Below are 13,745 nucleotides of genomic sequence, written 5' to 3'. Positions count from 1 at the left end.
ACATCGACACGTGACACAAAGACGTCGCGCGTTGCTCGGAATATCCCTCGTTCGTTTGTTCGTTCGTGGAAGTCGCGGTATCTCGCGGCTCCCAGGAGCCCGATTCTCGAATGGAAGGAATACGATTTCTATCTTACAAGCTGAATAATGTTGGTGCGTTAACGTAGTAGTACAGTGCGTCACTATTAACGCGATTACGAGCTTAGTTGATAAATTCATACTCGTCGTTGCGCTATTTAATCGTTATTACAAACTAGAAACAATCTCTAATGACTTTTTGCGAGTAGAACTTTGTAATTAGGCTCTTGAGCAGTGTCTAGACACGAGAGAGATAGAGAAACGGAATCGAACTGAACCGCGCGCCGCGTTTCGCTGGTAAACGAATCGGACGACGGAATCTTCGACTCGTTTCGTATCGAGTCGCGTCGCTTTCCATGCTACGAAAATGCCAAAACGGTCAGAAAGTTCGAACAAACTTCTATCGGCAGCACCGAGCCGAATTCTCTCGCGAACTGGTATCTCGATGCATCGTGCATCGAAAATGTCGAATGTTTGTCATCTGTTCCTTTGGAGTGAGAGAACTATTGACGGCTTTACGGGGGGGTTGGCGGAAAGGTCGTTTACATGTAAAAGTATTAAACACGCGCCGTATCTCGTTAGAAATATGAAAAACAAACCCGATATGCGCTACACATTCATTCGATACGTTTCCACATTCACAGAATAACACTTTCACTCTTTGTCTCTCTAATCACGAGCTACGGTACCGCTTTGTGGATCTTCATCTCGATCACCCCTTAGGCCATTCCGCGAGACGGCTACGGATCTTCGACTATCTGCGGCTCGTACGATTCGTATTCTACGCTTACGGTAAAAACTTGCTGAATATTTTCACTCCATTACTACGGACGCGCGATGAAGCGACGCGAATATCCGCTCGCTCGATCGAAGCACGGATAGTCGCCGCAGAGACTATGCGCGTTCGCTCCTTACAAAACACCTTCGGCGTGAAAACGCTTCGTATTTTTCTATCGGTGAAAAATTTATTGCAAAAATCGTGTGTGTGCGTGTATGTGTACGCGCGCACGCGCGCGTGTGTGTATCTCTATATGTCTATGACGCGTAGTACGTGTACATGCACGTATGTATGTGTGTGTGTGTGACCTTTGTGTGTTTATTATGTGTCTGTTGGTCGCGACCGAGTTATCGGCCGAATTCTCGAATACGACGAGACGGAAACGGATTGTATCCGGATCACGCGACGCGACACTCTCAGGTGGAGAAGAAGGTTAAATACGGAAGAGATTAAATTGACTCTGGCGATAGTGATCCACGATCATGCGATTTGAACCGTGTGCTTATCGACAGTTTGCCTACGATCCTTCACTGGTTATGCAACCGTCCACCGGAAGCCTTCACTTGATTGTTGGTAACTTTCGGTATCGCGCCGATGATTTTCACGCGATTCTGTTGCTGCTGCGGTTGCGATTGCTGCGACGATTGTTGCCTGTTATCGCAAAACTGGGGCGGCGGAGCGAACACCATTTCGTCCGGATTTCCCGTGGATGTTCCGGCGTTGAATTCCGGTGGCGGCGGCACGAACAGGTCGCTGCTCTGTTCCTCGGCGTCCGCTTCGATCGGAGGAGGTAACTGAGCCAGACTCACCGCGTGTCTGGTCAGCAATCCGCTACCGCCGTAGCTGGTCCTCTTCGGGTTAACCTCCTTCTCGGTGCTGGTGACCGACAGCACCGTCGTTGGATGCTGAGCGGCTTCGTTCGCGAGATTTCTAGCGGCCGTGTCGTCGAAACCCGTCGGTGGACCCACCGGTACGTCCTGGTCGGAACTGACTCCGCTTGAACTATTATCACCGTCCTCGGCTAATGACTGGGTCTGTTGCAGCAGGAAGTCGTTCGGATGACTCTTCGACGACTTCAGCTGCGTCCGAACTTTCTGAATTTCATCGACGCTGAACGAGTGCGGCAGCGAACTACTGCCGGACGAACTCGAACCGGAAGTGTTCGAATTACCCGAGGTTTCTCTGGTCGACTCTAATTTCTCTCTCGCCGCCGCTTTTTCCAGTTCCTTCGTGATTTCCGATTCTCCATCCTCGTCCGTCTCCTCCTCCCCTTCGTCGTTCTCCGACTCGGAGAGACTGTAGTCTGGTTCCGGGATCGGTGGTGCTGTGGCCGGTACGGTAGTTACCGTGTTGTTGTTCGATATCGACGAGAGATTTGTGATGGACGCGCTCGTGACGATAGCCTTCTTCTTTCGTTCCCTGATACCCACTGTGCTGTGACTTCTGTTGGTCTTCAGAGGTTGTGCGTACTGGTTGTTGGTAGACTGATTGTTGTTCACTTGGTTATTATTACCGACGGTGTTGTTCGCGTTCTGTTGGTTGTTCAGTGGTTTGAACGTCGTGTTGTTTGTAGTACGCAAGCTATGGGACTTTCTCACGTGGCAGCGGGTCGTATGTGCCGGTAAGCTGCGGGAACGGTATCCTACTGTCTTCATGTCCTCCGGCGAAGCATACAGCTTGGCGCTGTTCGATGGTCGGAAGCTCGACATCACTCCGTAGCCTCCATCTGCCGTTGCGGCTGCTAGTTCTAAAAGTGTAAACCAGATGAATTACCTACTGCTATGTGGTTTTGCGATTTACAATAAAGTTTCCATCTGCCGTTGCGGCTGCTAGTTCTAAAAGTGTAAACCAGATGAATTACCTACTGCTATGTAGTTTTGCGATTTACAATAAAGTCACACACACACACACACAACATCCTACGATTTATGCAGTAATGCTTCAAGAGATACGCAATGTTTCGGATCGTTCGTTCCGAAATTGGTAGACAATGAATTCAACGAGAATGGAAAACCAGACATTCAGAGACGAGAATTTCAAAGCTGCGAGGAACAATGTCTCCAATGTGTGTCGTCTACTAAAATATATAACATAAAAATTTCCTGGTTTTCCTTTGTGTTTTTCTGAAACATCAACTACTGAATTATTGAGATTTTCCAAATGAAAATTCATTTTTTTAAAGATTTTTTAGATTGAAAAGTGGAGGCTGTAAAATTCGAATATCGCGAGGGTGAAATATTCGAATGTTGTGATGCATTACTAGCTGTATAGAGGTTGCTGTATACGCGTAGGATACCTTTGACTTGCTGTATGTGAGCCATGTTGTCGTAGACGGACGCCGGTGTGACTACGTCCGGCACGTTAGCGCCTACGTTCACTTTGACGACTTGGCCGACCGGCGGTGGTGGCGGCGGATGGTTGGGTGGCGGAAGCCCATTTCTGCCATTCATCGCGTTCACGTCCTCCTGGCTTCTATGCCCTTTCGGAGCTAAAATAGACGACTGCACCTGCACGTTCAAGTCCGGAGTGCTGTGGAAATCTCTGTGAAGGTCGGAACCACCGCCTAATCCTCCGAAGAAGCGCACTTTCGAATTTGACTGGAAACAAACGAGCAAATAAGTAGGAACAAACGATCCAACGTCCAAGTCAGCGTTCACGAAGACAACAGCTGGACGCATAGCACTACCATTATATACATAGGTACGACAATTAATATGGAAAGCATTAAAAAGAAGCCGACTACCGTTAACACGTCTGCTGTCCTACTTTTATTTATACATACGTATACATATGATTACAATGGCGTCCCAAATTTTCCCGGCAAACTATGTCAGCATGTTTCATGAGTAAATACAAAAATATGCACTACATAACTATAGACAATATACATAAATGATCTATTGAAAAATATTAAACAAATAGATCTTCTCGAAACGTTATACGCGATGTATAACTATAAGCATTGTTGATTACAAAAAAGATATACTTAAATTATTAAATGCATTTGTAAACAGTTGAATGGTTCGTTATTTGAAACCATTATGAGAATATGTTTCTACATCTGAACAGACTGTCGAGACGGCAAACGTGTTAGAAGCTTTCAATTCATCAACGCGTACCAATACTTCCCGTAGAAATATTTTTAAATACTTGTGAACAGCGTACAACTTTGAAACTCGAGTAATTGTTAAAAGAGAAAGACGTCTTGATATTTTAACCGTTTCCCATGGATTGTGTTGTCAAGTGTGTGACTTGAGTAAGTAACCAGCCAAGAGTTTTATTCTTTCAGATTAACATCACGGTATCGATGATGTGATTTGACAAATTTTAAGTATTACCATGTAATAATTTCTAATTCTATTCTTGTCAGCAAAATAGTACATGTCCAAATGATATCTGCGGGGAAGGGTTAAACCGTAACAGTAGAAGAAGATACACATACGTTGTACGTTCCATGATTCCGAAGTTGAAAACCCAGAAGCACTATACTGTTACATGCACACACAGACAATACTCGGGTTTTCGAGTTTTCGAGCCTTCGAGCTCCACGGAAAGTTACGTGCGTGGCTCTAAAAGCCTGTGAGGTTGCAGAACGGTCCGGAATCTCGAGAACGTGAAACCAGTTAAGTATCATTTAAGCGTTTAGAGGCTCATTATGCACGGTGCACGGGGGAATTGTACGGTCACGCAAAAAAGTGAAAGCAAAGTAATTAAAATGTTCGTTACATGGATACACATCGTTAGTTCTGCGAGGCGTGTTCACAAAGCCGAAGGTGATATCCGATGCCCTTTCGAGCATCGGATTTTCATTAGCAAATGGCTTAGTCACCTGGAATCATGCAAGTCATGGACGCGCTAGAAACAAAGTATTTTCGATCAGTAATATAAGTCGTCCTCGTTGTCTCTCTCGTACCAGGAACGCCCCCTGCTGTACACTCGTGCTGGCTTGCGAGAAAACTATAACACACATGCGTAAAAAAACAGCCACCATCACCCTGGAGCATGCATCGTCGAGGAGTTTTATTAGTTGTCTCCGTCAAATGCTTGCGTCGTATACCGATAACGGCTAAAAACAACTAATGGGAGGACCATCTGACCAAGATCAACCTGGATAACCGACAAAAGCGCCGACAGTAAAGAATTCTACAATTATTACGAGACGGTGGATTTTAGAATGCGATCGACTAACATTCCGGGTAGTAAAAAGTTTAACAAAGTCCGTTATGATTTTTCTATTATCCTGAACACTGGATAGCAGAAGTCTAGAGAATAAATTTCTGTTTAAGTCCAGTCTCTGTAAATAGTTGGTAGAATATTATATTTGTATAAAGATCCAAGATCTAGTGATTACTGTTGAGGCATTTTGTTGTAGGCCAGATCCTTTTGGAAAGCTCGTTCCAATCCTTCGCCAGCATTGCAGCTACATAGTTTCATCAAGGGTTGAATGACATACCGACATTGTACACAGTATCGGAAACATTACCGTCATTCACCTTTTGCTGAAGCTAGTTGCAATGCTAATGAAACGTCGATACTAGTTTCCCAAAAAGCCACGGTCCACACAGGAAACCTCAATAATAATAGCTATACTACGTCGGTTCGCGAAAGCCATAAATCTCCGAAGAAGGAGTTCAGTTTATACTGACATACGATGTATCCGAATTACGTCTGATAAAAATGAAAGTCCAAGGGTTTCGATAATAGTTGCTCAAATTCTACAACTAAATCAATCTACGCTCTAACCCTGTCTGACCCAAACTGATACCGCGGCAAACAGAACCGAACGACTAAAACCGTCTACAGGCAGACCAAAAGAGAAAAATATACGGAAATCAAATTGCCCGGATAACACTTGTACGTGTGTATGTGTATGTGTATTCTTACTTTGCCTTTGCGTTTCATTTCCGCTACGCTCGCATATACCCTGCCGGTCTTAGCAGGCGAGGAGGGATGCGACTTGGTAGCTTGACCAGTCTGAAAGTGAGAGCTCATCATGGACGAGCTGTACTGACCACTGGTGCTACCCTGCTGCCGCTGAAATAGTTCCTGGAAGAAAGGAAGGACAAAGCTTGAAGCCTCGGTTCGTTTCGTGCAATGCCATTCAAGGAGAAGAGGAAGCGCGTGGTTCACGATCGAGCAACCAATCTGTGCCTCGTGCTTCTCTGTACCTCCAGTTCCGCGGCAGTGATCCTGCTGGAGGTAGGTCTCGATCGGATACTGGCCGTTCTCGGCTGAACGGGCGTGTTCTGCCCGGTGTTTGGCCCGGTGGATGGTTGTTGAGGAAGATGTATCGACTCGGCGCTACTCGACTTGGCCCCGGTCGATGTTATCTCGTCGCGATCGTCCCTCTCGCCACCGCCTTCTGCGTGCACGAGCAAACAGAATAATTACTAACGGATGTTCGAGGACGCTCGGGGATAATCGAGGACAATCGAGCATAGTCATTCGGGTCATCGAACCGTTCGTTCGATGGAAGCTCACCTAATCCGGCGACCATTGATCTGGCTCGCGCCCGACCAACGCTCAGCGTCGTCTTCGGATCTCTTCGGGGTGGCATAGGAGCCGGTGATCTACCGAGAGTACCGCCGATCACCACGTTGTTATTACCTTTACGCGGCAGGGTCGCGTATTGTCTCTGAATCGGTTGACTAGTTGGCAATATGGCTGCCGATTGTGAGTTCGGAAGGCTGATCATCGGCGAGATCACGGTCATCCTGACCAGCTCTCCGGATTTTCTGATCAGATCGACCACGTGTTCGTGGGACGCCGTCGTCACGTCCTCGCCGTTGATCTGCGAACGGATAAAGAGCGCGTCTCATTACGTTCCACACGGTCGGTTAATGGGAAAAATAAGAGCAGCAAGAGGGGCATTACGTGGATAAGGAAGTCTCCTTTACGAAGACCAGCCAGATCGGCCACTCCTCCTTGATCGACGTCGTCCAAGTACTGCAAGGCGGGGTACCTGGCCGACGGCGTCAGCTCCATCAAAGGCGAAGTCGCCTTGGCACCTCGTAATACGAACCCGAAACCTTTTCGCGAGCGGTGCAATACCACGGTTCGAGGTTCCGACGTGACCCTGAAACATGTTTCGATCGTATAACGGTTACTCCCAGTGCGTAAACGACATATCGTTTCCGTTAGCACTCAAGGCAACGACGTTCGAGGAAAGTAGTAGCTGTCGCTCGATCGGATTCAAGTTTCTGTTATAACTGTCTTATGTGCCTAGACGAGAATCACGGAACGTTTCGTTCGCGGGACGTTAATATTCCCGGCTAGATAAAAGATAGAAGCAAGACTCACGGTTTCTTCAACCTAGGGGCGGTAGCGAAATACTTGTGCTGCGATTCTCTGCGACCCAGCACTCTGTTCCGTCCGTCCCTGGGGGGCTGCGGACCCAACGGGATGTTTGTATGCCGAAGCCTGACTTCCTGCACGCAGTGCGCGGGAAACAGACCCGTGCCCTGCCCGCGAAGAACACCCTCGAGGAGGCCACAGTCGGTAGCACCGGTGACTGTTAACAATAAAGAAACGGAAAAAAATATACCCTTGCCATCAGAGAACATTTAATATTTGGAGTCGCCTATAAGACAGAAATTAACAGAGAATGTTGCGAGAGTGGGGGATACGATGGGACGAAAATTGGATCGAGTGTTTGGAGCAGTACCTTCGAGGATGTCTCCTTGGTTGATGCTCAGATGACCCAGAATGCCGCTGTTGTAACTCTCGACGCAGACGACGGTGGTCCCAGGGATCGAGAGGGAGTTGGTGGTATCCGACTGCGAGGTCCCTACGCCGGAACTGTCGCTGATCACATCGGAGGCTGTGTCGCCGAGGCTTTTGTCTAAACATTCACGGAACGGAAGGCTGAGATTTCGCTGTTCGATCGGCTGGGATCGTCTTAGAGCGATGAACGTCATGCAACGCTAGATTCTTAACGGAGCAAGGCTACCTTAACGCTAAGAAAAGAACTCGCCTTGGACATGTGTGGCTAATAACTAATTCGTGGCGGCAAACGAAAGTCTAGGTTGCTGATGTTACATCCGCTAAGACAAGCTATCGTGTTAACCTCGAATTGGTCGTTCCAGCTTCGCGTACCATTTCTGATGGTGATGGTTTGACCATACGAATCACGCCAAATATATACAGAATATACTCACTTTCTCTCTCTTTTGCTCGTTCTCCCTTTCTCTCTGTCCCTCGCACTCTCTCTCTTTCTCTCTCTCTCTACCTGTCTATTTTGTCTTGGGATTCGTGTTCGAAACGCGCCGGGAGATCTCGAGGATCTTCGGTGGAGCGCTTCCGTAGAGGCGACACACACACACACACTCTCTCTCTCTCTCTCTTTCTTTCTCTGTCGGCGTTCATTCCCTCTCCCGCGGAGAGAGGAAAAGTTGAAGAAAATAAACCTGTGTGTGTATACCTGTGACGATGCTGGCGGAATCTTCGCCGGACGGTTGATTGCTGCCTTCGGAGAGGCTCGAGCTGGCCGAGCTGAAAGGAGCTAGACTTCTGCTGCTCGGCGACGGCGACGGCGGCATCTCCATCGTTCTGTGCATGTCGAGACGTTGCTGGAGCTCGAGCCGGTGTTCTTGCAGCCTCGTCAGACCCTCCATTCTTAAGTTCTGATAGTTCTCCGCGGCGGTTGGTAATCTTGAAATGGGAGCGGAACGCGTATAGAGCGTCAAACGGTTCTCGTTCGACCTGGTTGCTCGACAAATCTCACGAGATTAGCGTAAATTGTCTTTGCTTCAACGCGGTCGGTGAATTCCGAGCACGCGTCCGTAAGACGAATTCCCGCGACTCTCTCTCGTGTCCGGGTATTCGAGCAGGCTTCCGGATGCGAATCGTGTGTCGTCGGGAGGAAAAAGTTTTGCGTTTCGCTCGTATCGTAGTCGCGGATGGATCAGAGACCAAAGGACGCAGCGATAGTTAAGGTACGCGTTCTCGCGTATCCGATCGTCGATCGTGGGTTTTAATTGGTCGGTGGATCGCGATCTGTACAAAATGGAAACAGAGACTGGTCCAATAGCAAGAGTATCGGTGCGTCTTCGGACCTCGGATGAACTTAACCGCGATACCAGATGCATATCGAAACCTTGCTCTAGACGGATGCGCGACTCACATCCGGAATTCTTGGATAGTAGTATCAACTTGCGCGAGGCAAACATATCGAGGCCGATCATATATATTATATATATATTATACATATATCGAAGACGGAGAAAATCGGGCCAAATCGTTCCGGCGGGATTGATCGTTCGACGGGGTAGGAAACACCGGATCGGGAGCGAGTCCGTGATTCGGAGGAAGTGATCGCAAAGACAGTTTATGCTTACCTCGCGTTAGGATCCCTCAGGGAATTTGGGCTCTGGTAGTCCGACGAGATCCGATGCCCGTTCTGCTCGGTTCGGGCGGGCGCGTGCTGCTCGGACGGTATTCTCTGTATGTCGTTTCTGGTCGTGTCGATGGACGGTACTCTGCCGAGGCTGCCGTGATGCGACTCCGTCCTCGCGATACCGGTCGTGCCGGCGTACTGCTCGCCGGACAAAGTTCTGCTCGGATACTGCTCGGTGGACGGGATTCTGGTGAGCGTACCGGTCTGGTATTGTTCGGTGGACGGTACTCTGGTGAGCGTACCGGTCGCCGCGGTGTATTGCTCCCCGGATGAAGAGGAGGACGATGACGAGGACGAGGAGGAGGTGGTGGAGGAGGCGGAGCAGGATGATACCCTGGTAACCGTACCGGTCGCGGTCGCGGTCACGGTCGCGATCGGATTAGCGTATTGCTCTCCGGACAACGGTAATCGGTTCAGGGTGCCGGCGGAGGATGGATACTGTTGTTCCGTGGACGGTACTCTGGTCAACGTGCCGGCCGCGTATTGCTCCGCGGATGGCACTCTCGTGATCGCGTTGACGCTGCTCGTGTACTGCTCCACCGAGATCGTTCTGGTGAGGCTGCCTCCAGAGCCGCTGGTTCCGGAGGAGCCGTGCTGTTGTTCCGCGGACGGTATCCTGGTCAGGGTGCCCAAGTTACTGGCCGAGCAGCTTGTGGTCATCGTCGAGGTGCCGGCGAACGCCACCGAGCGTCGTTTCGGGTTGTAGCGTGGCGGCCCTTTAAACGGTACTGGAAAATCGAGGGTTGCAAGGTTAAGTAAAGAAAGGATTACTTAGCCTTACAAGTAGGCGCACTCCGAAGGTATCCCCGTCTTCCTCGGAGCAACGGTCATTTTACGATCCGCGGGAAATATACATATATCCGTCCGATATCCGGGTCCGAACACCGACGGGGAAGCGTGCACGGTTTCGGAACCCGAGAACCGGTGTCGCTCTCGTTTACTCGCGTCGGAGCTTCTGGCAGGTCGGGTGCTTTCGTGCGAGATTCGATGACCGTTCAAACGTTCAACGTTCGACGTACTGGCCCAGCGGCGTTTCACGGATCAATGATCGCCCCGCAGGACTTTCAGAAGCAGACTTTCGTCGTACAATCCGTCGACGCACGCACGCACACCACGCACTCAGACGTTACTCGGCAGGTGATCGTTCCGCGCGTATCGAGAACAACGACGGATCGCGAAACGTTTCGTTAGTCTCTGTACAAGAAAGCAGTGAAAAGCACACGCAGAAAGTGTCACGCATTCCACCCACGGTTGCTTGTATCTGTTTTGTACGATACAATATGCCCCGAGGTAACCATCGACGGTCTTCGTACTTCCGTTTAGACATGTGCTACCGTTGATCGGCAAGTTTGTCGACAACGGACCGCTGGAACCTGCACGCCGCCACGTATCGTTCGCATCGGCGAAACTCCAATGGCTCATGACGGCACACGTAAGTATACTCACAAATTGTTAGCTCGTCGCGTAAGCAACGAAGGGAAAGTACGAGGGAACTATCGCGACGGTTAGGTGCTGCATGGACGGAGAACAATGAACGCGTGTTGTATCGACTACGTACCCCAAGAGGCCGTATTACTTATGCGACGAGCTAACGTATCGAAACTACCAAACATCACTAAACAACTTGTTTCAGCGACTTCGATGCTGCTCCGTCGGAATTATCCCAATTTCTCGGCTGTTTGTCTCAAGAGATCAATCGACGAATGAAGCGAAGACGACAGCATCGAGGTCGCTTCACGACGGTCCAAAGATACGTTATCGTTAGTTACCCAAAAGCAGTCGATCAAACTTCTGTCGTTACTTCTCGTTAGTGTTACAAAGATACTCGACGTCTTACAAGACCATCACCACCAAAAAAAGGTAATCCACCAGACTGTTACATTTCCTTACTTATATGTCAATACAGCACAGAGACACAGACACACACGCAGAATTACGGATGTAAACGTGTAATATTTATCCAACCAACACCGGGGTCCAAGCCCTCTACACTATAATCAAAAGCGTACAAAAGCGTGTCGGTTCCAGAAGTGAAACGAAGCACTACTTACATGCTCATGCTTGGCTAATCGTGCTACGAGAGATTTCCGAACGATCGATCGAAGTCCGCGCACTATCAGATAAGCCGACGAATATCTCTGTTTTTGGCCGTCGTAACGTTAACGCGCGTAATTTCGAGTACGAGACACTGTCGTTGAATCGACAGTTGATTAAGATGAAACGATTCCAACGACACGCGACGGGTTTATTCAATTTCACGACCCAAGTGGTTCCGCGTACCGTTCCGAGTTTGCTCGATAAGTTAAGGGCGAGCGAAAAATCGTATCAGGCCGATCGCGAATTAATCAGTCCAGCGAGATCGAAAGTTCGCTCTCGTTCAGCCGCGAAACGGAAACTCGATCACTCGTTCCGTCAAGATATCGCTCTACCTCGTGGTTCCTCTTTCAGAAGTCGCGGCACTCACCAACTTCCTCCAGTTGATAGTTTTTGATGACCTCGGCCAGCTCCATGTTCCCGGCGATCACGGCGACCTGGTACGGCGTCTGGTTTGCGTAATTCAGGCTATCTTTCTGCGCTCCCCTGAACAATAACTGGCGTATGCAAGATGCGTCGGTGTTGTTCACCGCGCATACGTGCAACGGCGTGTTCCCGGACGCGTTACGCGCGTTCATGTCGGCACCGTAGAAGAGCAAATGATCCAGGTGCTGGACCAGGTTGTTGCGGCAGGCCTGCGAACGCCACGGGTATCGATTATCGAAGGGCAGACGATTATAATTAAACCGAGCTTTCCCACCTTCCAACCTTGTCTAGCGTTTCGCGTAAATAAACATTGGGAACCGCGCGCAGATCACTTTAATCCGTTAACCCTCGGTGGGCGAACGTTTCTTGCCGATCGCACGTGTGTCCGTCACCGAGTCCATTTAGACTCTGACACATCATCCTTTTCTTTTCCTTCTTTACATTCAGTTTCTTTTTAATAATACAAATAAACGATATACATATGTTCTTTACAATTTGTACGTAGTAATATTCTCAGTATTAGTACACAGTATCATTTTTCGACGTTAAATATGAAACTACGTACGTGTCTTTGGCAATTATGAGAGTTAAAAGTAACTAAACGTATATGTCGACAAGACCGAATACGTCTGTCTTTGTAGTGAAACACGGAGGACTGGCCAAAGAATCAATTTTTTCGAAACTCGCTGGTCACCTTATTATCTCTGATGTACAGAATTATGGGTTCGAGGCTGTTATCGTGAGCTACATGTTCAACGAGGCTTTTGTAAACTCGATTCAAAATAGATCCAGTCACGGCAGTCCGAGGCGTAGAAGAAAAGAAAAAGTTGACGGTCTATACGGACGAACTGTGCAAGCTACGAATTAGAACGTTTTTCTCGGCAAAATATTCGGGCTACAATGTGTATAATTGGAGATCGTTGCAATTGTATTATGTAGCACCCAGGCGTTCGATCAGGCGTAACTTCATCGGCAAAGCGTTAAAATGCTATCTGTCCCTCTGCACGCAAATTAATCGAGCTTAGCGGTTTTAATAACACGGTTAACTGGTTTCTCGGGTATCTCTGTCTTCGTTATCAGAGGCCTCGCAAGATGCGCTTGGCGGCGCGACGGCGGCAGCGGTAGATATTCAGATTAACGATTTCTCAACTAGCCTCGATCCTCCAGATTCATTTTTTCCCCTGTCCATTAATTAGTGTCGGGTTGCAGCCCGATCGTTAGCCTGGATCTATAATTTTAGGTGGACTGCGAGCCAGCGAGAACGCCGCACCGCACCGGTCGGTTACTAAAGATCGAAACTGCTCAGAAACCTGATGCACTTCCTGCCAACCCTGCAGGTCCTGGGCGCCTATCGTCGCGTGATCGTGTAGCAGCGTCTCGCAGAGCATCGGGTCGGTCTTGTAGATGACGCTGTAGTAAAGGGGCGTCAGTCCCTTGGTGTCTTTGTAGTTCGGACTGGCGCCTAGCTCAAGCAGCGTCTTCACCGCCTCCAAGCTGTTCCTCTCGACCGCTCGATGCATCGCCGTCAGGCCCTCCTTCGTCCGATAGTCCAGTAAGGCTCCACCGTTCACCAACGCTATGATCACCTTCGACGGTTTCTTCAGGGTCGTGGCCAAGGTCAACGGAGTCTCTGCAACAGAAACAACGAGCGTGTGTATCGTGAAAACGATTCTACGGCGGATGCGGCGAGATCGCAAAGCGCGCACGTAGCTAGCGCTAGGACGCTGATCGCGGAGAGGAAACCCGATAACTGTTGACGCCAGCTTCAAGGTCGGCATCTTCTCCCGGGGCGACAGGGTCCGAGTACGTGGTCGCCGGTCTACAAATTAACCGAGCGAGGAATATAGCCGGTTTGCCGAATACAGTTATCCGAGCGAGCGAGTTTTCGATCTTTTCCTCCTTCCCTCCCACCTCGACGGTTTTCATCCAAATGAAATTTACTTTTCGGGAACGCGAATAAGCCACTCGTCGGTT

General features: G+C 49.1%; 1 protein-coding gene across 1 annotated transcript in view; it reads right to left on the bottom strand.

Annotated features, from left to right (window-relative positions):
- Nucleotides 1-1,062: 1,062 nt before the first annotated feature.
- LOC107189811 (SH3 and multiple ankyrin repeat domains protein 1) overlaps nt 1,063-13,745 on the bottom strand; it is a 164,799-nt gene continuing 152,116 nt past the window's right edge. The window contains exons 6-17 of the mRNA XM_015578478.1: nt 13,082-13,401; nt 11,716-11,980; nt 9,193-9,979; nt 8,277-8,506; nt 7,521-7,697; nt 7,157-7,367; nt 6,731-6,932; nt 6,338-6,647; nt 6,025-6,218; nt 5,741-5,902; nt 3,153-3,453; nt 1,063-2,603 (exon numbers count right to left, since the gene is read on the bottom strand). Of these exons, the coding sequence (XP_015433964.1) occupies nt 1,384-2,603; nt 3,153-3,453; nt 5,741-5,902; nt 6,025-6,218; nt 6,338-6,647; nt 6,731-6,932; nt 7,157-7,367; nt 7,521-7,697; nt 8,277-8,506; nt 9,193-9,979; nt 11,716-11,980; nt 13,082-13,401 (4,379 nt within the window). The 3' untranslated portion in view covers nt 1,063-1,383. The remainder of the gene's footprint in view (nt 2,604-3,152; nt 3,454-5,740; nt 5,903-6,024; nt 6,219-6,337; nt 6,648-6,730; nt 6,933-7,156; nt 7,368-7,520; nt 7,698-8,276; nt 8,507-9,192; nt 9,980-11,715; nt 11,981-13,081; nt 13,402-13,745) is intronic.

The sequence above is a fragment of the Dufourea novaeangliae genome, unplaced genomic scaffold, assembly GCF_001272555.1.
Source record: "Dufourea novaeangliae isolate 0120121106 unplaced genomic scaffold, ASM127255v1 scaffold173, whole genome shotgun sequence".
In the NCBI taxonomy this organism is placed as follows: Eukaryota; Metazoa; Arthropoda; class Insecta; order Hymenoptera; family Halictidae; genus Dufourea; species Dufourea novaeangliae.
The sequence above is the reverse complement of the archived record's forward strand: the minus strand, read 5'-3'. Positions and strand labels throughout refer to the sequence as shown.